Here is a 24,906-nt window from a genome sequence, read left to right on the forward strand (position 1 = left end):
TACTCCTTTTTTTTTTTTGATTTGAGAGAGGGAAAAGGAGAGAGAGAATATCAATTGGCCACCTCTTGCATGCCCTCCACTGGGGATTTGGCCCACAACCTGGGCATGTGCCCCAACCAGGAACCGAACCAGCGACTTCTTGGTGCAAAAACATATTAACTGAGCACCTACTATGTACATATAAGAGTCTTCACTTAAATTGAAGAGAATTATCTGTTATGACTCTAAGTAAAACAATTTAAATTATACTATCTTTCACTAACAAGTAATATTAAGTATTTACTACTTTAACTGCCCAGAACAATGGGATATAGTTAGTATCAATACCACTTTAGACAGCCTTTAAAACAGGATTTATTTAGAATGCAATAAGCAAAAAAGTCCAAAATCTCAGGATCGTTACTTCTAGTCTGTCTCATTAAAATCTTACTCATGCCAGAATACCTATGCTGATGGGGTTCTATAGGGAATGAACTCATCTGGTTCTGCTAATAATTTCCTATGCAGCCTGGGTAAATTATTTAACCGCTCTGTGCTCATTTCTCTAACCAGCCAATAATGTAAATCAACACACTGTAATGGAAAAACACACAACACTCCTGGTCAGGAGACCTGCCCTCTGGTCCCACCTTAGCTACTGACTCACTGTGTGAATATAGGCAAGTCACCTCTCCTTCCTGAGGCCTCATTTTCCCATCTGTAAAAGGAAGACGTCATACCAGATGAATGCACGGAGATTCTGAAGGCCTGCACCTGGCTCATTCACATACACTAGCATACCAAACAAAACAATGCCCCTTACTAAATTCCATAAAATTCAAGAACATGTCATTTGAGTCAGCGCAGCCAGTACAAGACTTAATAGAAAAAACCCTGCATGGAAAAATATTGGCAAGAAAAACATGACTGCTCTATATGATAAGTCTTAAAACTTTAGGCCATGCACCTTCCTAACTTGAATTAAGTGTTAGTGTTATTCATGACAACTATTAGCCCCTTTGTGAACCACATCAATTTTCTGCCTGGATCATCTTTTAGTGCAATGTACTCCATAAATTACCTCCTGCTATGTTCAATAATGCCTTCATTTTATTTGTAATTAGTAAACCATTTTAAGCTTTAGGGAATGTCCCTAAATTATAGCAGTCTAATATTTGGGAAATCAAGTCCATATTTACCCTATTCATACCCTAACCACAGATTCCAATTAAATCCCTTCTCAGCTGTGGTTTTTCCAAAGTTACTTAACCTGTATTAGATAATCTCCATTCTTCCCATTCCCATGATCACTCCAGCCACATATCCCCATGGTCATAAGATCTTATTACCAATAACTACAACTCCTCCATAATCTCAATTTCATGCATTCTACACTCTGACCACCACCTATCTTTCCAGCTCACTCGCTCATTATAGTATCTCCATCCAACTACCCTTCAGCTCCACTGGGACCTCAAACTAACACTTTTCACTGAACCTCTCCCCACTGATTTTCTCTCTCTTTCTTACCCAGCTTAAGTTCCATGGTCAGTCATTACATTACTCTCTTATGCTCACTATCTACTCCCTTGTCTCTCTCTTGCTGTGATACCCTTGCTTGGTAAAAGCACGACTACTCCATGCTTAATATCACTGGGGAAAAGACAGACAGACACACACCCAGGTCGTTGCCTGGCTTCACTTTATCATACCAAATTTCAAGGGGGCCCCTTCATGCTGTCTGGCAATCATACTTTATTTACATCCCTAGGTTCATCTATTCTCTCTCCTATATGACTCACCTTTTCTTCTCTCTCTTCAAATCCTTCTGCCCTCTCAGATGATAATCTGGCTCCCTATTTCACTGAGAAAGCTGAAGCCAGAAGACACTTCCCCAGATTTCCATGCCACATCTCTCCACCTAGCAACATTTGCATCCATGTATTCCCTTCTTTTCTGCTTCTTTCCACAGATTTAGTTACTTCCTCTCACGCAAAGCCAAGCCTTCCACTTGTACAGCCCACCCTACCTCACCTACTCAAGGACACCACTCCATCAATTCTTCCTTCTCTCTCCTACTTTATCAGTTTTTTTGCTCTCTGCTGGATTTCTCCCCTCGGCCTACAAACATGCTGCTCTTGCTCTCATCTAAAAATAATAAAACTCAACCACACTCTTCTCACTAGCTCCCAACTATTTTTTTTGCTTTTTCATACAAAATTTTTCAGAAGAGTAGTTTATAGTCACCATCTCCTGCTATTTTTCTCCTTTCAATCTCTCTTACACCCATTTTACCAAACTGCTCTCTTCAAGGTCACTAACCTCCTCCACATTGCTAAATCCAAAAGTCAGTTCCCAGGTCTCATCTTACCTAGCCTACAGGTAGCATCTGGCAGAGCTGACCGCTCCTTTCGCCTTGACAACATTCCACTTCTGCTTCCAGAACTCCGTACTCTTGGTTTTCCCCCCTCGCTGATCACTCCTTCTCAGTCTCTTGCTGGCTCCTTCTCTTCTGCCTGTCCTCTTGATGTTGAAATGTCTGGGGGCTGAGTCCCCCTTGGTCCTTTTTATTTACTACACTTACCTCCCTTGGTGGTCTTATCCAGGCTCAAGATTTTAAATGCCATGTACATGCCAAACTCCATACATCTATCCAACTGGCTACCTGACATCTCCACTTGAAAGTCTAGTAGCCATCTCAAAGTTAACATGTCCAAAACAGAATTACTGATTTGTCACCCTGCTCCTCAAAGTTTGCTTCATCTGCAGCTTCCTAACTGCAGCTGATGGCAACCTATCCTCCAAATGTCTCAGGCTCAAATCCTGGAGTTCTTGACTGCTCTCCTTCTCTCATATCTCACATCCAAAGCATCGGGAAATCATTCTGGCTCTACCTCCAAATATAGCCATACTTGGCCTCGTCTCACCCTCTTCCACTGTTACAATTCTGAGCTGAGCCACCACCATCTCTCACATAGACTCTTTCAAGAGCCTCCTAAGAGATCTTCTTGGTTCCTCCTCACCTCCACCAGAGCAACCAGTCACTTTTTTTTTCTTAAGATTTTTAAAATTGATTTTTAGAGACAGAAGAAGGGAGAGGGAGAGAGAAACATTGACATGAGAGTGAAACATCAATCAACTGCCTCCTGCATGCCCCTTACCGGGGACTGAGCCCACCATTCCTGGGAATCAAACCAGCAGCCTTTTGATGCGTAGGATTATATACAACCAACGGAGCCACACCAGCAAGGACCAGAGTAATCATTTTAGGCCTGAAGTCAGATCATGTCGCTCTTCTACAAAAAGCCCTGCAATGGCTCCCCAGTTAACTCTGAGTAAATATGACAGTTACTATGATGGCCTAAATTAACTGGTCTTCCGTTATCTCTGATCCTCTCTCAGGCACAGTGTGCTCCTTGATATTCTTCAAATACATCAGACATACTTTCACCTTAGGGCCTTTCCCGTAGCTATTCCCTGTGCCTGATATGTTCTTCTCCCAGATACCCACATGGTGAAATACCTCATCTCCTTCCTCAAATCTCAAGGCCTCAAGAAGACCTACCTTGACCATCCTATTTAATACTGCAATCTATCAGGCAAACTCAATACCCCCAACTCTGATTTATTATTTCTTCCATATCACTTATCATCTTCTAATAGACTGTGCAAGTTACTAAATACTTGTATTGTCTATTGACTACTGCCTCCCACCTGAATGAAAGCTCTAAGGACAAAATGTTTTGTTCATTTTGTTAATTGATGTATCCCAAGCACACAATGCCTTTGATTAGAATAAGTACACAATAAATATTTGAATAAATGAACACTTGAAACCAGCTTTTAAATTGTGGGCCAGAGAGAGATATGAGGATGACAGAAGAAAACCTCAAACGGCCCAAGGTCTCAACTATGTCCCTAGGCAATTAGCTACTTATAAAAGCTTCATTATGTCTTTCAGATCTTAGGGAGACTTGTTTAATACAAGCACTGGTGACCTTGTCATACCAGCCCAAACAGGACCAAGGAAGTATGAGGGCAGCGCCCACTATTTTCCCCTTTGCCTCTAGGTGAGTCTACACTGGGCCCAGTCCTGTCCCTTTCTCTGGCTTTGCGAAGTGAGAGGAGTGCCTAATGAATACTGCATGATCTAGGACTAGAAGAAATCAAGTCAGAGGACTAATGCAGCTTTCAAAATGCCTGTTTACTCCCATGGATTAAGCAGACTCTTACAAGTTAGAACTAGGGGACTATCATTTATATAAATAGTTCTCAACCTGGGCTGCATATTTGAACTCCTGAGGCATTTAAAAAAATACTATAGCCGCCTCTTCCTTCTGAGCTATTGGTCTGGGTAAGGCCCAAACAACCTAAGTTGTAACAGCTTCCAACTTAATTCGAATATGCAACCAGAGCCAGGACCCAAGGATGGAGATGAACCTCATGGATGATAGAGATATGGTACATGTATATACAATGCAATACTACTCGGCCATAAAAAAAGATAAAATAGTCCCATCTGCGACATGGATTAATCTTGAAAGTATTAATGCTAAGGGAAAAAAGTCAGACGGAAACGGACAAAAACTGTGTGATTTCACTCATATGCGGAATATAAAACAAAAGGTAACAAACGACAAAACAAAACGAACTCAGATACAGAGAGCAGAAGGGTGGTTACTAGAGAGGAAGAGGGGAGGGAAAGGGGTAAATTGGGTAAAAGGGGTCAAATACATGATAATGGAAAGAAACTAGACTTTGGGCACTGAGCACGTGATATAATATTTAGAGATATAAAATTATAATGTTGTACACCTGAATGTTATATAGTGTTACTAACCAATACTACCTCAATAAATTTAATTTTTAAATAAATAAAGCCTGACAGAATGAGACCTGCCTAAGGTCACACACATAAGTGGCAGTGTTGGGACTGGGAAATCATCAATCAATTTTAGAGAAACAGCAGTAAAGGAGAAATTTCTTTACAACATAATTTATAAGGCTACATGGTATAATAGTTAAATGCATAAGACTTCAAAATTATTAAGGTCTAAATTCAAATCAGGGCTTTGATAGTTAATGGCTAATATTAATGGTTCTCAAACTTTGCTGCATATTATAATTATCTGGGGATAATTACCTTGAGATTTTTAAAATCTCTATGCCCAGGACTCACCCCATACCAATTAATTCAGAATCTCTGGGAGTGAGATTCAGGCATCAGTACTGTTTAAAATTCCCCAGGTGTTTCCAGTGTGAAAACAAGTTTGAGAATTGATCAGTTATATGACCTTAGGAAAATTACTTGACCTCTTTAAGCCTAACTCATATGGATATTGAGATTAAGATAATGTATGTATGCAAGCAGTTGCGGGTAATATGATTACCACCTCACTTCCTTCTACCACCACTCCCCCTTCTACCATTACTATCGCCATAGTGGGACTTTCTTCCTCCTTTACTCACTCACTTCCTTTTTTTCTCCCTCCTTTTAAATTCTTTCCTTATGAGATATTCACATATCATAACATCTTTTTGTTGCTGCTGTTGACAGTATTACAGATTTCCCCTCCCCTCCTGCCACAAATCAGCCCCGCCCTACCCCAGACCTTCACCACATCATTGTTTGTATCCACAGGCTATGCATATATACATGTATGTTCTTTGGTTAATTTCTTCCCATCCCCTCCAGTGCCCTCCCCTCTGAAATCTGTCAGTTTATTCCATGCATCCATGTCTCTGGACCTATTTTGTTCATCAGTTTATTTTGTTCATTAGATTCCACATGTAAGTGAGAACATGTGACATTTGTCTTTCTCTGAATGACTTTGCTTAGCATAATAATCTCCAGGTCTATCCATGCTGTTGCTGAGGGTAAGAGCCTTCTTTTTTTATAGCTGCCTAATGTTCCACTGTGTAAATATACCACAGCTTTTTTACCCACTCATCTACTGATGTATACTTGGGCTGTTTCCAGGTCTTAGCTATTGTAAATAACGCTGCTATGAACATAGGGGTGCCTATATTCTTTCTGATTGGTGTTTTGGGATTCTTAGTACATATGCCCAGAAGTGGAATTATTGGGTCAAATGGCAATTCCATTTTTAATTTTTTGAGGAAACTCCAGATTGTTTTCCACAGTGGCTGCACCAGTCTGTATTCCCACCAGAAATGTACTAGGGTTCCTTTTCCACATCCTCGCCAGCACGTGTTGGTTGTTGATTTATTGATGGTAGCATCCTGGCAGGTGTAAAGTAATACCTCACTGTATTTTTAATTTGCATCTCTCTGATTAGTGATGTGGAGCATTTTTTCATGTCTATTGACCATCTGTATGCCCTCTTTGGAGAAGTGTCTATTCAGGTCCATTGCCTATTTTTAATTGGATTGTTTGTCTTCCTGGTGTTGAGTTGTAAAAGTTCTTTATATATTTTGGAAATTAACCCCTTATCAGGTGTCTCACTGGCAAATATATTCTCCCATTACAGTGGGTTCACTTTCCATTTTGTTGATGGTTTCTTTTGCTCTGCAGAGCTTTTAAGTTTGACATAGTCCCATTTGTTTATTTTTCACTTTGTTTCTCTTGCCCTAGATGTATCAGTGAAAATACTGCCACGTGAGATGTCTGAAATTTTACTGCCTATGTTTTCTTCTAGGATTTTTATGGTTTCATGGTGTACATTTAAGTCTTTTATCCATTTTGAGTTTATTCTTGGGTATGATGCAAGTTGGTAGTCTAGTTTCATCTTTTTACATGTACCTGTCCAATTTTCCCAACATTTATTGAAGAGGCTGTCTTTACTCCACTGGCTGCTCTTGCCTCCTTTATCAAATATTAAATGAACATAATGGTATGGGTCTATTTCTGGCATCTCTTGTTCTGTTCCACTGAACTATATGCCTGTTCTTGTACCAGTGCCAGGCTGTTTATTATTACAATGGCTTTGTAGTATAGTTCCATATCTGGTATTGTGATCCCTCTAACTTGTTCTTCTTTCTCAAGACTGCTGAGGCCATTTGGGGTCTTTTTGGTTCCATATAAATTTTTGGACTATTTGTTCTAGATCTGTGATATATGCCATTGGTATTTTAATAGGGAGTACACTGAATCTATACATTGCTTTGGGTAGTATGGCTATTTTAATGATGTTAATTCTTAATTCTTATTTTAATGATGGTATATTTTTCTACTTTCTTATATCTTCTGCTATTTCTTTTTTCAATGTCCTATAGTTTTCCAAGTACAAGTCTTTTACCTCCTTGGTTAAGTTTATTCCTAGATAACTTTTTGTTGTTGTTGTTATTGAAATGGTAAATACATATATATATATATATATATATATTTAGTTTCTCTAAGAGTTCGTTATTAGTGTATAAAAATGCCACCGATTTCTTGATGTTAATTTTGTATCCTTCTACTTTGCTAAATCAATTTACTAAGTCTAGTAGTTTTTTTGTTGGAGTATTTAGGGTTTTCTACGTACAATATCATGTCATCTGCAAATAATGAGTTTTACTTCCTCCTTTCCAATTTGGATGCCTTTTTCCTTCTTGTCTGATCACTGTGGCTAGGACTTCTAGTACTATGCTGAATAAGAGTGGTGAAAGTAGACATCCCTGTCTTGTTCCTGATCTTAAGGGAAATGCTTTTAGTTTCTAGATATTGAGTATGATGTCACCTGTAGGTGAGTCATATATGGCCTTTTTATGTTGAGATATGACCTCTCTATTCCCACTTTGCTGAGAGTGTTTATTGTAAATGGGTGCTAAATTTTGTCAAATGCACCCTGGCCGGTTTGGCTAAGCAGTTAGAGAACTGGCCCACAGACCAGAGAGTCCTGGGTTCGGTTCTCGCTAAAGGCATGTACCTCGGTTGCAGTTTGTCCCCGGCCCTGGTTGGGGTTGTGTGGGTGGCGACCAGTCGATGTGTCTCTGTCAAATCGATGTTCCTCTCTCTTCCTCCCTCTCTCCCTTCCACTCTGTCTGAAGATAAATACAAAAAATGTCCTCCTGTGAAAATAAAAAAATTTAAAAAAATTTAGCCCTGGCCAGTTTGACTCAGCGGTTAGAGCGTTAGCCTGTGGTCTGGAGAGACCCAGGTTCGCTTCCCGCTAAGGGCATGTACCTCGGTTGCAGTTTGTCCCTGACCCTGGTTGGTCGTGCAGGTGGCAGCCACTCGATGTGTCCTTTTCACATCGATGTTTCTCTCTCTCTCTCTCTCTCTCTCTCTCTCTCCTCTTTCTCCCTCCTACTCTATCGGAATAAAAAATGGAAAAGTGTCCTCAGGTGAGGATAAAAAAAAAATTTTTAATTTTGTCAAATGCTTTTTCTGCATCTACTGATATGATCAAGTGATTTTTATCCTTCATTTTGTTTATGTGATGTTTCACATTTATTGATTTGCAAATACTGTACCACCCTTACATCAGAAGAATAAATCCCACTGATCATAGTTTATGATTTTTTAAATATATTGCTGGATCCAATTTGCTAATATTTTGTTGAGGATTTTAGTATCTACGTTCATTAGAAATATTGCTCTATAATTTTCTTTCTTTGTAGTATCTCTATATGGTTTTGGAATTAAGATAATACTGGCCTTGTAAAAAGAGCTAGGAAGTCTTCCTTCCTCTTGAATTTTTTTTTTGGAATAGTTTGAGAGGTTTTAGTTCTTCTTTGAATGTCAAGCCATCCTAGTCCAGAACTTTTGTTTGCAGGGAGTTTATTTTTTATTATTATTTCAGTTTCATTAGTTGTTATCAGTCTATTCAAGTTTTCTGATTCTTCTCAATTGAGTTTTGGAAGATTTTATGTTTCTAGGACCTTGCCCATTTTGCCTAGGTTGTCCAATTTGTTGGCATATAGTTGTTCATAGTATTTTCTTACAATTCTTTGTATTTCTGTGATGTTAACTGTTACTTCACCTCTTTCATTTCTGATTTTATATATTTGGGTCTTTTCTGTTTCTTGATGAGTCTGGCTAGAGGTTCATCAATCTTGTCTATCTTTTCAAAGAACCAGCTCTTGGTTTCATTGACCTTTTGCATTGTTGTTGGGTTTTTTTTGTTTTTTTTTTTTGGTCTGTCATTTATTTCCACTCTGATCTTTATTATTTCCTTCCTTCTAATTTGGGTTTTTCTTCTTGTTCAACATTCAACTTTTTAAGTGTGAAATTCAGTTGTTTTTAGTATAGTCACAAAGTTATGTAACCATCATCTCCATCTAATACCAGAACGTTTTTAAGAAACCCTGCACCCATTACTAACCCCTCCTCCCAGGCCCTCGAAACCACTAATCTACACTCCATCTTTATGAATTTAACTATTCTGGACATTTCATATAACTGAAATAAAAATATGTGGCCTTTGTATCAGGATTTTTTCACTTAGCATAATGTTTGTGAGGTTCATCCATGTTGCAGCACTCATCCATGTTTCATTTTTTCTAAGGGCTGAATAATATTCCATTGTATGAATATACCACATTTTGTTTTCAGCAGTTATTTCAAATTCAGTCATTTCCACTTTTGGCCATTATGAATAATGCTGCTACAAAACATATTTGTACAAGTTTTTGTGTGGACATATGTTTTCAGTTCTCTTGGGTATTATACCTGAATGGAAATGTTGGGTCATACAATTTAATTTTTTGAATTGAACAGTAGTAGCAACTACTACTGTTCCAAAGTGGCAGCCATTTTACATACCCACTATCAATATTATGAGGGTTCTAATTTCTCCATGCTTCACCAACACTTGTTACTGTCTCTTTGATTATAGCTAACATAGTAGGTGTGAAGTGGTATCTAGTGATGGTTGTGATTTGTCTAGTGACTAAATGATGTTAAACATCTTTTCATGTGCTTACTGGTTGTTTGTGTATCTTCTTTGGAAAAATGTCTATTCAACTCCTTAGCCATTTTTAAATTGGGTTATTTGTCTTATTATTATTGAGTTATAAGAGTTCTTTATACCTTCTAGATATTAGATCCTTACCAGATACATGGTTTACAAATTTTGAAGGTTACCGCTTCAGTTCCCTGAGTGTCCTTTGAAGAACATCAGTTTTTAATTTTGGTGAAGTCCAATTTAACCCATCTTTTCTTTGGTCATTTGCATATTATTAACTCCTAAAGGAGAGACTAGAGGCAAAAAGTTGTTAGAATACCTTATAACCAGGTAATTTTTTCAGACTTGTAAGAAGCAAAGAATTGAGCTAGACAGTCATTTAAATCATGAATTCTATTTAGGAAACAGATCCACTTTATCTTCGTGAAAGGTAGGAAAAAAGAGATCCATCTCTAAATTTCTAATTAACTAGATTTTCAGATTACGTGTTTGGCCTTTCAATACCAAGTGGACAATAAAGTGCAAAGAAATAAAACCCTAGTCAGAGTTGTACATTTTCAGGGCTATTTGTCATAACAGCTAATTTTCATAGTATTTACAAAAATTGGAACTGCTTTTTCAAACTGAGCACATTTAAAAATGGATTTTTTTTAAAAAAATTTCAAACTAACATTTTTCTGAATCAGTATAAAATTAAAGACCTGTATGACATAACTTCAGTGTTCCATTACTGCTTGATAAATACTAAATAGATAACACATAATACCAAATAATTATTTGATTATATAACTTTCTAAGTAATAATCCCAAGAATCAATTGTGATTATAGTAATTTTTCTAATAAAAACAGCTAAGAAACTGGTTATTAGTGTCCTGAAAATGAGAGGTGGCATCACTGTTTACATTTCCATGTGACATTCAGTATGGTATTTACTGTATGCCATATTATCAATTTCTGCCACAGGAGTCCATTTATGATTTGTCTGATTTCTTTATTCTCCCCTTCCCATCAAAAAAAGAATTTTAAGTTTTTAAATACCTTTTTTTTCTTTGATTTCTTTTTCATATGATTGTTTCCCCCTGTAACCTGTTCATGTGGTGATTTAAATAGATTTTTCTTATATTATGAATGTTGTACCTAACCAATGAACATAGACAACAATGCTGAGGGTGGTGGTCAGGAGGAGGGTATTAATGGAGGAAAAAGGAGAAACATCTGTAACAAAAATAAATTAATAAAGAGAAAAAAATAAAATGAAATAAAATAAAAATGTTGTGTTCACCCTAGTCAGTTTGGCTCAGTTGATTGGGCATTGTCCCATGCACCAAAAGATTGCTGGTTCAATTCCCGGTCAGGACACATGCTAAGGTTGTGGGCTTGATCCCCAATTGGGGGCATATAAGGGGCAGCCGATCAATGTTTCTCTCCTTCTTTCCCTTTCCCTTCCTCTTTCTCTAAAAATCAATTTTAAAAATCTTTTTAAAAAGAATATTGTGTTCCTGGAATACCCAACTAGGTCATGATATATTCTTTTTATGTATTTGTGAGTTAGGGTTGCTAATATTTTGATTAAAATTATGGCATCTATATTCATGAATAAAATGGACTCTTTTTATTTTATTTTAATCCTCACCCACGGGTACATCAATGTGAGAGAGAAACATTGATTGGTTGTCTCCCATCATATATTCATACAGCTTTGTCTCTAAGATGTGGGGCTCTACAAGGATGTCCTCCACATTTCCTAGGACCAAGGCTGTATACAAACGTCACTGTACTTCCATATCTAGAGCTCCTCCTAGAGAGAAGATAGTCAAGTTTCCTTCACACTACATAGGCTAGGATCCTCTTAAACATGGAATTAAGCTAATGGCAATATTTTGGATTTTGGTTAACAACAAACTATTGTACCAATGTTGTAGAAAAGAGAAGAAGCAAAAACCCTTCAGGGGAAAGAACCATGAAAAATCCACAATGTACCTTGTTGCTTTGCAGGTCTCTTAAGAATACTGTTTAGTGTCCAAGTAGAGTAGCTTTTTTTTTTCCTCCCAGAAAATACCTTTCACCATAATTTCAAAGTAATAAAATATGTTTAGTCCATCTTACAAATTTATAGCCACAAAAGCAAATCACAAGGCAGTATTTCCTTAACGTATAAACTTGAGAAGTGGGCAGATGTTTTAAAATGTGATTGGAGCCAAATAAGCTTTTCTTTTCCTTTTTTTTTTTTTTTTTTTTTTTTAATTTGAGAGAGAGAAAGGGGGTTAGAGAGGGAGAGAGGGGAGGTGGGAGGGAGAGGTAGAGAGAGAAACGTCAATTTGTTGTTCCACTCTATGCATTCACTGGTTGATTCTTGTATGTGCTCTGACCAGGGATTAAACCTGCAACCTTGATGTATTGAAGTGATGTTCTAACCAAATGAGCAGCCCAGCCAGAGTAAATAAGCTTTTCTGAAAACATTTCTCATAAATGTAATAAGCACCACTGAACATATTTTATTCCAAATTGATCCAGATTATGTACCATACAGCAATGCCTCATTCTGATAAATGCTCAACAAGGATTTGTTGAATGAATGAATGAATGAATGAATGAATACATGAACAGAACCAAGCCTCAATTTGAGTTTGTTTTAATAACAGGGAGATGACAACAAAGGCTAAAATCTTCTTTATTTTTTTCTAGATCTATCAGGGCTGTATTTTGAATGCTATCGTAATAAAATAATCTCATATCTTTGCAATTCAATGCAAGACACATTAGATTCCCCCCCTTAGAACAAATAAAGTAGGAAGGACAGAGGGGAAGAAAAGGGGAAGAGGGAATACAGTACTATGCCAGAAGGAGTTTCTCCAATGATGACATGGGTTAGACAAGAACTCAGGCAAGCTAAAGAGCCCCAATCTCACTTAACACTCAAGTATTGACCAAAAATTGAGATGAAATATTTTAGTACTGTAAAACTGATCTGCCACTCAACCTTTTGTCTCAGGGAAGATGGGGTAAGCTCAATGTAAATATGACTTTTCTCATTCCCGTCTGTAGTGTCTCACCTAACGCAGCATACTTGTTGAAGAGACAGGTGGTTAAGAGAGAAAAACACTACTCAGGCAGCAGTTCTTAAAGGACTATGTTACGGGTTGAATTGTATCCCCCCAAAAATTGTTGAAATTCTAACCTCCATACTTTAGAATGTGGCCTTATTTGGAAACAGGGTCATTGCAGATATAATTAGTTAAGATGACATCATAATGGAGTTGGGTGGACCATTAATTTAATATGATTACTGTCTTCGTAAAAAGAATTTGGACACAGACAGGCATACAGAAGAATCCCGTGTAAAGATTGGAGTTATGCTGGCCCAAGCCAAAGAACTACCACAAGCTAGTAGACAGACCTGGAAAGACCCTTCCCTATCACCTTCAGAAGGAGCATGGCCCTGCTGACACCTCGATTTTAGAATTCTGGCTTCGAGAACTATGAGACAATAAATACCTGCTGTTCTAAGCCATCCTGTTTGTGGTACTTTGTTACTGCAGGCCCAGAAAAATCAATCCAGACAATAAGAGGCTCATGTGCACCAACTAGCCTACCTGCTTCAGAATGCATTCCAGATCCAGCTATCCACCCCATGACCACGGCCACCACATCAGCCCAGGCCCCGACACCTCACTCGTGAGCGGCTGTAACAGCTGCCTAGTCTCCCTGACTCCAGATTCTACTTCTGCTTGCTTCAACTGCCAAATCCACCTGCACACCACCCTGATATTAACCTTTCAAAAATGCCAACTTCTTTGCATCACTCTCGTTAAAAAAACCTCTAGTGACTCACCAATTCCTATAGGAAAAAGTCCAGATTCTCCTGCCTAGCATTCAGGCCTCTCTCTTCTAAGCTAGCGCCAACTGCTAAGCAAGATTCCGTTAGTGATCCTACAATACACAGCCATTGTTACTGATGCGATGCTTCTTCCCCTACTGGTCAGTTTCCCTCTTCATCAACCCAAAACTTGACCATTCTGTGAAGAATATTGCCAATCTGCTTTTTCCTTGAAGCTCTCTATATACTCAAGCCCAGGGCCAAGGCCACTTCTCTGACCTCTAGGCAGTTACTGCTGGTATCAGTCATTCTGCACCCATCTCAAATTGCCTTGCATGATTATCTAGTGTTTAAAAAGTGCACACTTTGTACAGATGGACTATGAGCTCCTTAGGAAAGGGTTAATGTTTTACAATATTGTGGGTACTTCTCAAAGACAACACTAGGCATATTATAGGCAAGCTCTAAATTCTTATTTAAAATTCTTAGAAATATGACTTTTGGCTCTTCCTTCAACTGGGGAAAAAATTGAACAAATCCATAGATTTCATGTAACCCTTATGGTTTCATATATATCCAAATAATTCTAAACTTACAAGAAATAGGAGGAAAACTCCTCAGGACAATCAGTCCCCAGTTACTTACCATTCTTCATCACTACGTTGGACCAGACATTGGCATTCAAGGCTTGAACAATTCGCTTTACTCCTGTAGATTCTGGGAAGTCATCTAATCAGTGAGGTAAAATATATGTAGTTATACATGTACTTATACATACATACATGTGTACATATATACCCCAAACCACATTTTTAAATAAATGTGGCTTAATTATTTTGATTATGTAGTTATTACTTTATCAAACTGTAACCTATGTGAGAAAAAAATTAAACAAATACAGAGCTCAGAGCCCCAATAAGAATATTCTATAAACAAAAACAATGAGAAAAACACACAATATAGGAGGCTCAAATAATAACATCATTCCCATTGCCTCACCAATGGCACTTATTCATATTCTCCCCAAAATGTTAGTACTACCAATCTTGGTTATTTATAATGATTTTAATGAAGGCAGGAGTGGCCCTCTTAGTACGCTAAAACATCTTGCAAATGCCCTTTCTTGTCCTGGCAACCATAAAATAATTATTGTTTATAATAAATATCGAGAGAACAATTTCTTGATGAGAGAAAGATAGTTGAAGAGTGAGAAATAAAATTACTATAACCAGAGTGTAAGAGACCAGCAAAGTGCCATTAAAAATACCCAACAACATAGTTTAGTATTGGTACAATCCTGCTACTGGAATTCAATTGATACTACTCTAAACAAGGCACTAATCCCAGTTAGCACACCAATAATAAGGTGGTACTCTTATTTACACTGTAGATATGAATGTGTATAAAGGAAATAGAGATCTGTCCTGGCCAGTTTGGCTCAGCGGTTAGAGCGTAAGGCCCCAGACCTGCGGGAGGCAACCGATTGATATATCTTTCTTTCTCATGGATGTCTCTCTCTGTCTGTCTCCCCCTGCTTCCCTCCCTCCCTTCTACTCTATCTAAAAATCAATGGAAATATATACTCAGGTGAGGGTTGACAAAAAACAAAAACAACAATAGAAGGAAATGGAGATCCTTCAGATGAGTACCACAAGACTGCATATGGCTGAAGGCTGGAACTGTGTCTCACTGAGTTCATGATTCCCACTGCCTAATACAGTGCATAAATGATGGCAGGCTTGATGAATACCAACCTACCAACTTAACAGAAATAGGGTGAGGATTAAACCAAAAAGACTCTACAAAAATAAGTTTATCAATGTTTAAGTGAAGAAATAAAGGCACATTTATCTTAACTATGAATGATTCGATTCTTGAAAGAATAATACTTCAGATGATATAACCAGTAACCAAAAATATGGCCTGAAGAGCCAGTAAGATGAAATTTAATACAAACAAACATAAAGTCTCATATTATATTCGAATAATACATGTAAATAAAGGATGAGGGTATATGGCTTGAGAATTGTTTGCATTAAAGAAGGTTTTGGTTTTACTTATATTATCTAAAGATGATATGTCAAAATCTATTTTAAGATTAAGCTGAATTAATATAAGAACACTGTTCAGACAAGGAGCAAGAAAAAATGTAGGAGTATAAAGGAGCAGAGATTCCAAAATTAAAACAGATGTAAATAAATGACTCAAATACTGACTCTCAACGACAATAGGAAGAAGAGAAAATTCTAGTGCCAAAAATAAGTGACTACACAAAACAGGGCACACGTTTTAGGGGACTACAAAAACATGGAAGGCGAAATTGCATTTGTTCATTTTCAATATTCTTAAAAATGTACAGGGAGAAAAATCAGCCTTTTATTTCATTTTTTATCTTGTTCTTCTCTGGCAAGGTTTTATTCCCAAAGGTAGCAATTTTGAAAAAAATTCTAAACAAGGTATAATATAGAAAGACATTTCTTAATTCCTTTAAAAAATGTTTCATGTAAGGATTCCTGATATCCTGTCTGTGTAATTTAATTCACATCAGTTGCCCCTGTCTAGAATGTCTTTTGGAACAACTGACATGTTCTCAATGCCACCTCCCCACCAGCCCTCTAAACACAACGTCAGTATGTTTTCCATTTCTTCCCCATGGGTCAACTGACATGTAAGAGTTCATGATGCAATTCATTCTTCAAAATGATCTCTTCTGTCTCTAAAATACCACAGTACCAATATTTTTTAATAAAACTTATGATGTCTCACTGGTAATTCAATTATGTATATACTTGTTTTACCTCTTGTATCAGATTATAAGGTCTTGACAGGCCAAAACCCATCTTGTCTTGGTACATCCCACAGTAGCTAGCATCAGTGTACTAGGAAGGAGTAAAGATGAGAAGAGAAATAGGGGAGAAGAAAAGAAGAGGGGGAAGAAATAGAAGAAGGTCCAGACTGTAGTAGAAGGTAGTTAAATGCAGAGCTACCCTAAGAGGGCTTTCTGAGTCTATTTTTGGTTTCAAATGTCCAAAAGCCATACAAATAGGACTGACATACCCACTATGGTTCTTGGGGATTCAGCCTGAGGTTACTAGGAATTCAAATAAGGCACATAAACTTGACCTAGTTATGACCACAAGTCAAACTCCCCTTTTTTGGATGTGGAAAAAGGATAAGACATTAGGGAAATGACTAGGATTTAAGATAGAAATCCTCTACCTTTGTGCATAAGAAAAACAAACATTTCAAAAGTCCTAAAATGGATAATGAACCCAAATAGATGGATTATTTGATTAACGGTTAAGACCACATCCATGAATTTTACACAAATCCTTTCAAGCAGCTGGGGAAAAAAGGATGTTTTTTGAATCCCACTGTGATTCTTCTTTCAAGAATTACATAATCTCATATCTCAATCCACATGCCATGTTTTCTCACAACATAAACACTTACCGTCCTCCTCAGGCAACTCTTCAGGACTAAGTTCTACCAGTTCAAAGCCATGTTTTATACACCATTCTTGAGCTTTTTGTCGGTTTACACCTAAAATAATATGCAAAACATTATTTATAAGTAAAAATAAAATGTGAGCCCTGGCTGGGTAGCTCAGTTGGTTAGAGTGTAGTCCTGATACACCAAGGTTGTAGGTTAGATTCCCGGTCAGGGCACATACAAGAATCAACCAATAAATGCATTAACAAGTAGAACAACAAATTGATCTCTCTCTCTCTCTCAAATCAGTATATAAATTTAAAATAAAATATGAATATTGCTGCAATACTATCCACAAATCTCAATGTGTTTCCATTAATGACAATATTATTTAGGAATCCAAAGTAAAGCAATATAAAGAAAATGATTTCTCAAACCCAGAGTGTCCATTATTTTTTTTAAAAAGAAGAAAAAAGAGCAAATATTGCAAGATTCCAAAGAGAAATAGCTGAAAATATTTTTGTAAAGTAACAGTCACATGAAGATATGCTATTCTAAGTTAAGAAAAAAAGGGACTCTGTTTACCAAGGAATGGCAAACCTATGTACAAACTACCACCCTCCCATCAAAGTGTCTTACCATTCTCAGACACTCTATCGCAGACCAAGATCATCACCTCAGGTAACCATGCTTCTGCCAGGGGAAGCCATGAAGAGACACTATCAAGACCAGATTTCTAGAGGGAGGAAAAACAAACATACAAGCAAAAGCATAAAAACAGACATTAAGAGAACTCACATACAAAAAGCAGGGGAAAATAGAGAAAGCACAAAATAATTTCATATCCAAAGTTCCATGGAAAACAACATCTTACTTGTGTGCTGTCAAAGTAAACCACAAATGCTTGGACAGACTCTGCAATCTCTGTAGTGACGAGAAACTTGTTGGGCACTACACACAGATTGATGTCAGCTGAATAGTACTTATTATCAATGGTCCAAGGATAATATCTCACGGCATCATTGGCAGTCGCTTCCACAACAAGATCTTCTATTCCAAGGATGTCTAAATAAATGACACAACATTACCATGGAAAATGAAAAACCAATTTTCTCAATAAGATACCAGAGTAACATGGTACTTAGGCTGCTTCCCTTCAACACAAGGATTTCAAAGGGCCTCACATTAGGGTATTTTCTTCTCTGATCATTTGATTATAAAGGAATGGTGACATAATTTAATTTAGTGGCTTTTTTCGTTAAGAACACAAACAGTATTGAGACTAGATTAGATAGAGAACAAAACAGTCATCTCACCAAACACCCAGAAAAGAACAAGTAGAAAAAGATGACAGCTGTATTTATTTTACTGCTTATGAACTTCATGTGAGATGGAAGCTGGTAAGAATCCTAAAAAGTTTGTCACTATTTCGTACTTACTGCAAGCTAAAAGGAAGATAGCATTAAAGCTAAACCATTAATAAAATGAAAAGTGACACATACTCCCTAGGCCAAATGCTTATGAATTAATTCAACTAATAAAATAAAAGAGCCCTGGCCGGTTTGGCTCAGCGGTTGGAGTGTCGGCCTGTGGTACAGAGAGACCCGGGTTCGGTTCCCGCTGAGGGCACGTACCTCGGTTGCAGTTTGTCCCCGGCCCTGGTTGGTCGTGCGGGTGGCAGCCACTCGATGTGTCCCTTCACGTCGATGTTTCTCTCTCTCTCTCTTCCTCTCTCTCCCTCCCGCTCTATCTGAACAAAAAATGGAAAAATGTCCTCGGGTGAGGATAAAAAAAAAATTAAAATAAATAAATAAATAAAAAATAAAAGAATGGATACTGATAAATGACCCCAGTTTCACTTATATTCAGCCTTGTTCAGATTCTTTGAAAGTCAACTCATATTCTTATTCGACAAAGACACTTATGCAAATTTTAAATGTTTAATAACTAAGCAAATTAAATGACTTAGACTATAACTAAACCTTTCAGAAACTCCTGTGTAACATGGGAATAACTAATGAAATTCTTATGGTAAAAGCCAAAAATAGAAGTGGCCATGGAACTATCAAAGCATCTCACTTCTATAATGTCATAAAATATTTAGAAATGGAAGGGACATTAGAAATTGTTCTAACCTACACTCCCATCTCTCATGCCCACACCTACAACTTCTATTCTATACAGATGTGGAAAACAAACTTAGAGAAGTAAAATGATATGCCACTAATTGGGTTATTATAATATACAGCCAAATGGCCACAAACTCCTTTTCAATGCATAATACTGATGAACATGTAAAGTGTTTCTCAAACTCACAATTAGAAAAACACTGAAAACTGCCCTGGCCGGTTTGGCTCAGCGATTAGAACGTCGGCCTGCGGTCTGGAGAGACCCGGGTTCGGTTCCCGCTAAGGGCACGTACCTCGGTTGCAGTTTGTCCCTGACCCTGGTTGGTCATGTGGATGGCAGCCACTCGATGTGTCTCTTTCACGTCGATGTTTCTCTCTCTCTCTCTCTTCCTCTTTCTCCCTCCCACTCTATCTGTACAAAAAATGGAAAAATGTCCTCGGGTGAGGATAAAGAAAAGAAAAACACTGAAAACTAAAAATTAAATTTTAAATTCCAGAGCTGGGGTTACATATTTAGAACACTGCCATAGTTTTTGCTCAACAAAAATATCTAGGGAAATTATTTATTCCAAACGATGGCTAGGAATCATGTACAATAATATATAAAGCGTGTATGTGTGCATGTGCATTTTTCCCCCCATTGGTAACCTTTCATTATATGGTTATTAGCAGGAAGTGAAATTAAGACTTTACCTTTGACATAAGGCACACTTAAAAATGAACTTTCTAAAATTTTTCACAAAAACCAAAATTGTTACTCTTAAATTAACAGAAAGTCTGGGTCAATATTTGAAAAACTGATTTTACCTTATCTCTTTAATTTCTATGTAAAGTCATAATCTTTTTGTGTGTGTGCAATTTTTATTAATTTATTTTTGTTACAGATGTTTCTCCTTTTAAAGTCATAATCTTTATTAATTATCCATCAATTCCATAGCAACTAGCTGTAATGTCCCTCATAAAGCCTTATGACAAGTTCAGGCAGGAAATAAACAGAAAGACATAAGTTATTAAAATCAAAGATATAGTTTTCATCTAAATGTCTCACAGGAAAAAACCCAAGATCTAAGTCTATGATGCATTCAAAGCTAATACTCCAAACTCCAAGCAGGTGGCATAGCAGTATGCCAATAAAAGCACATATGGAAGAAGGCAAACTAAACCAAGGAGAGTAGCAAAAAATGTATAAGCTGATTGTTTTGAAGCCACCATATGGATTAGTTTTCATTCATGGGTAATTTTTTAAAAATAACAAATAGATTCTTTTTTTAAGGGTGGAAGCAGAAAGCGTAAAATAACGAATTCACTTATTGTTAATGGGGAAAGCACAAGGAGTATGGGACTAGTATTTCTACCATCACCACAATCAGTTCTTAGTATTTCCTAAACTGGTTATATTGTTAAAAACTGGAATAAAATTTGGGTTATACTTTTTTTTAAGACAGTGTCTTCAACATGAAAAATAAAATCTATTAAAATGTCACATTTACCAACTGCAATTTGGAACATATGAATCCATTAAGGATGGTTCATTTGTTAATAAATACTAGAGAACAAACCGATGAGTGTTACTAAGAGCTCTTAAAATTTCAATTTTATACTGTCTTTGATTTTCAAATGATTAAGATATTTACTTAACACAAAGAAAGAAGCTATTTCTTTCTTTTTTCTCTAAACCTTGATAAGAACAGAACCAATAAACTGAAAAAATGAATTTCTTCTTTTAATGTTTTAGTAGCTAGATTTTAAAAAATTCTTTGTGCTGCCTAAAACAATTTGATAGCTCAATTTACTTATTTTTAACATTTTGTCTAATCAGATACTTGCAGCAAGGCTGCATATGGACTTTATTATCACATCTGTGCCATATTAGAACTAGAGAGAGAACTGAAGATTGTTTTACTCTAGTTTTGTCATCAATATCATAATGTAGAGTTTAACTTAAAAAAATGTAAATGTCTACACTAAATATAGCTTTTCTCCCTCACATTTTATATTTGATTACAAATATTTAAGTTTATTTTTTCCAAATTAAAACAAAAATCACTAAAATGTTTGTGCACATGGCTAAGAGCTTGTGGAGATCAGCCAGTACAATTCACTTATTCCACAGAAGAGAAAGCCGAAAGCCAAAAAAGTCACCTGCCTAATAGGAGCAGAGCCTAAAATGGAATTCAGGTCATCAACATCCTTTCCTACCACACTGTGATGCATTACACGTCATGACAGTTAGCATCTGAGCCACATCACACTCAAGTGTCTAATGGTCACAAGCCAAAACTAACCTATCGCCCTTTTATAAAAACCAAAAATAAGTCAAAATGAGGGCACCAGAATACGTGAGCCTGCACACAATTACCCATCAGAAACTGTCTATGGGTTTCGGGTACTTCTATGTCAAAAGTGAGTCATAGTGATCTTGGTGGGGGGAGGGGGCTGCCAGACAGACTTCCAAGAATAAACCTGCAATGGTCTCCCTTCTTTGCCCTCCACTAAACTGAGTTTGATGTAAACAAATGATGCACAAATAAAATCAGGAGTAGCTTCTCCCTCTTCCTGGTGGATGGTGTCAGCAGGTCTCATTCACACTGTTGGAAGCCACCTGGTGGAGCTGTAATACATCATTTAAGAGACAAACACTATGATTAATTGCTGGGTCTGTTACTTCAAACTTGGTTTCACAGCTTAAAATAGTTAACTTGTAGTGTTTTCAAATGAAAAGTTAAATGTCAGCCCAGATCCAGTAGTAAGGATAAACCTTCTTCCCAGTTTTAAGTGCAAGTATAAATTTCTTTCCCTGTTTGAAAAACTGTTTTACATAGCCACCAATTCTCCAGCAATACCTATTTGCTTTCTCACTTCCTTGGTGAACTTATTTCCCCTGGAGTTCCACATGAAAAGAAAGATTTGAGAGCTTAAGGAGTCTGCATGCCAAGGAAGTATTTCAGTTCAGTAATCCAAGGACTCCCTCTTCCTCCCTCCCTGCTTTGCACTCCTCGTCTATTCTCATGTTCCTTCCCTCAGAGAAAGTGTGCATTTGATAAGAAAGGAGGCAGCTAGTACAGTTCAGAATCAGTAAGAAGTGATACTCTCTTTAATATGAATTTGGAAGCCAACTGAAGTTCTAAGGTGAATTCCCAAATCACCACAAATATCCATTCTCATTCATTCTCTCTCTCTCTCTCTCTCTCTCTCTCTCTCTCTCTCTCTCTCTCTCTCTCTCTCGCGCGCGCGCGCGCGCACACACATTCACACTCACACACACACACACACACACGGTAGGGCAAAAGTAGGTTTACAGTTGTGAGTATGCAAAAGTTTATTCTTGTATTAGTATTTATTAATCACTGTATTTTCCATATGGAGAAAGAAATATACATATATCCCAGTATATATATATATCTATATCTATATATATCTATTATAGATATATATATAGATATATAGATATATATATCTCCATCCCTACCTACCCTCTCACCTATCCACCCTAGCCAAGAAAGACAAAGTACATTCCAAACTAAGTACATTGATATGGTTTTGGATTATTCATATCTCCTTTAGTAGAAATAAGGACACTTTTAATACCAGTAGAATTAATGTACACTTAACTAGCCATGGCATTCTTTGTGAAGAGAAGTTGTCCAGTGGTTAAATCTTATTTTCTAAGCCCTGAGGGAAGTGATAGCTGCCACCTCAAATCAAGATAATATTTCCAGAAATCAACTGCTCTTCTGCAGTTGATTTTATTCTTTCTCACAGAACTGAAACAACTTTTACAGATGGGTATCAGGACCTCAACCCCAGATACAAGTATCTTTCATGGTACACACTCTTCTGGGACCCAACGTTCCCTCCCTCCCCTTTGTCATGACAGTACTAACCAGATGGGAAAAGGCCAGGCCAAAAAATAGACAGCACACACACCGGGTCAGACAAACCAGCATTTGAATGTTGCCCTCTGTGAAAAAGATAGATTAAACCTCACAGGTGTCTCATTTCCTCACCTGCAAATAGGGACAAAAATACTTCTCAAATGGCTCCTTCGAGAGTAAGTGAAACACCACGTAAGAAAGCACAGGTACACAGTAGGCCCTGAGTAAATGGGCATTTCCTCCCTCCAAGCATAGCTTTTTGCAAATGTGACAGCACTACTGACAAGAGGGAAGGTTACAGATACACTGAGGAGTTAGTAAGAAACATTACAATTAGAAAATAACCACCTCCTTTAGGCTGCTCTGGCCCCTCCCTCCCCAAAATATGGCTTCTCATATTTTTTCTTTTCCATTGTTCAAGCATAAACTAAGAAGAGAAAGCAATTAGGAAAATTATAGGAGGCAGCAGAATCTGACGTCATTTGAAGGGGAAAGTAGTCATTATGAAAGCAAAGAATTGAGCAAAATGTGATTTGGCAAAAAAAAAAAAAAAAAAATGAAAACCAGAGTTTTCATTAACTGGCAAGGATAGGCAAAGAAATTTAAAAATCATAATGGTTCCAGTCCCAGCTGGGGGGCTCAGTTGGCTGGAGTGTCATCCTGTACCCCAAAAAGGCAACAATCAATATTTCTCTCTTATATCAATGTTTCTCTCTCTCTCTCTCTCCCCCCTTTCTTTTTCTTTCTTCCTCTCTCTCTCTCTCTCTCTCTCTCTCTCTCTCTCTCTCCCCCACCCCCTCCCTCCCTCTGGTGAGGATTAAAAAATAAATAAAATAAAAATCATAATGGTTCTATATGTTGCAACCAGTTACAATTCCATAGTCACAATTTCATGAGATGTCATACAAGATGAGTGCTGTTCTGGCAAATACTTGGTAGCAATTATTAACTAACAGATTACTCCCCAAGTACTAGGAGTAGATGATACTGCCGTAATGGAGCCTGTGTGGCATTCAAAGGTTAAATGTGAATCGCTTCTCAGCCTTTTGGCTAAGATCAAGTGTAGTATCTGTTCTTAATCAGTTTAATATCTGATATGTCCTCTATCCCAAAGGTTAAATGTGCAACATTGACGTGGGACTTTACACAAATGCTGGGAAGTTCATATCTGTGATTCTCTGAGTAATCATCCTGCAGCCTACTGGTACAAGTACAGTAGTTAAGTTTTGGGGGAGTCAAAAGTTACATGTGGATTTTTGACTGCATGGGGGGGGGTGCCCCTAAACCCCACATTGTTCAAGAGTCAACTGTATCTGCAATATTTGCTTCAATCCACATAACAGACCAATCACTGGAGCAGTATTACGTTGCTGAGGAAAGAAAAACCGGAATGAGTTAAAAAGCACCGTACCACTGCTTTACAAGGGTACAGCAATTCTGGTTTGCTTACAACACTTAAATTACCTTTCCCTCACACACTCCTTCTGTCTGGTCACACCTAAATTCACATATCCACACGCTTTAGGGCTTTTTATATCACAGTAGAAAAGTTTTAAAAGTTGAAGCAGAGGAAATCCAACTCAGTCCTCCTCCTTTTCCTCAAGTTTACTTTCTCCCACTAGCCATCTGGAACTGGACACCACAACTTCCAAGCAGAGGAGGGGAGATAAATGGGTTCTGCTTGCCCTTAGAATAGCCCAGACATGCACACAAAAACATCAAACTGGCAAGAAGGAGAGAGAGAATATGGAGGAGTGTTTTATGAGGGTTAAGGAGGAACCATCAGCCTCTAATTTTTATGGGCTGCATGCAAACACCACTT

The 24,906-nt window shown here is 37.5% G+C and overlaps 1 protein-coding gene and 1 pseudogene across 6 annotated transcripts in view; one reads left to right on the forward strand and one right to left on the reverse strand.

Annotated features, from left to right (window-relative positions):
• Positions 1 to 24,906, reverse strand: part of AAGAB (alpha and gamma adaptin binding protein) — a 49,241-nt gene that overhangs the window by 17,114 nt on the left and 7,221 nt on the right. For 5 of the 6 annotated variants that reach the window (XM_036280438.1, XM_036280402.1, XM_036280420.1 and 2 more), the window contains exons 2-5: positions 17,955 to 18,145; positions 17,720 to 17,816; positions 17,102 to 17,191; positions 14,294 to 14,377 (exon numbers count right to left, since the gene is read on the reverse strand). In XM_036280438.1, coding sequence (XP_036136331.1) covers positions 14,294 to 14,377; positions 17,102 to 17,191; positions 17,720 to 17,753 — 208 coding nt within the window. In that variant the 5' untranslated portion in view covers positions 17,754 to 17,816; positions 17,955 to 18,145. Of the gene's footprint in view, positions 1 to 14,293; positions 14,378 to 17,101; positions 17,192 to 17,719; positions 17,817 to 17,954; positions 18,146 to 18,714; positions 18,736 to 24,906 lie in introns of those variants that run through there. The other variant, XM_036280446.1, reaches the window with a different exon arrangement.
• On the forward strand, positions 24,115 to 24,230 carry LOC118620930 (annotated as a pseudogene).

Source organism: Molossus molossus, unplaced genomic scaffold, assembly GCF_014108415.1.
Source record: "Molossus molossus isolate mMolMol1 unplaced genomic scaffold, mMolMol1.p scaffold_m16_p_1, whole genome shotgun sequence".
NCBI lineage: Eukaryota > Metazoa > Chordata > Mammalia > Chiroptera > Molossidae > Molossus > Molossus molossus.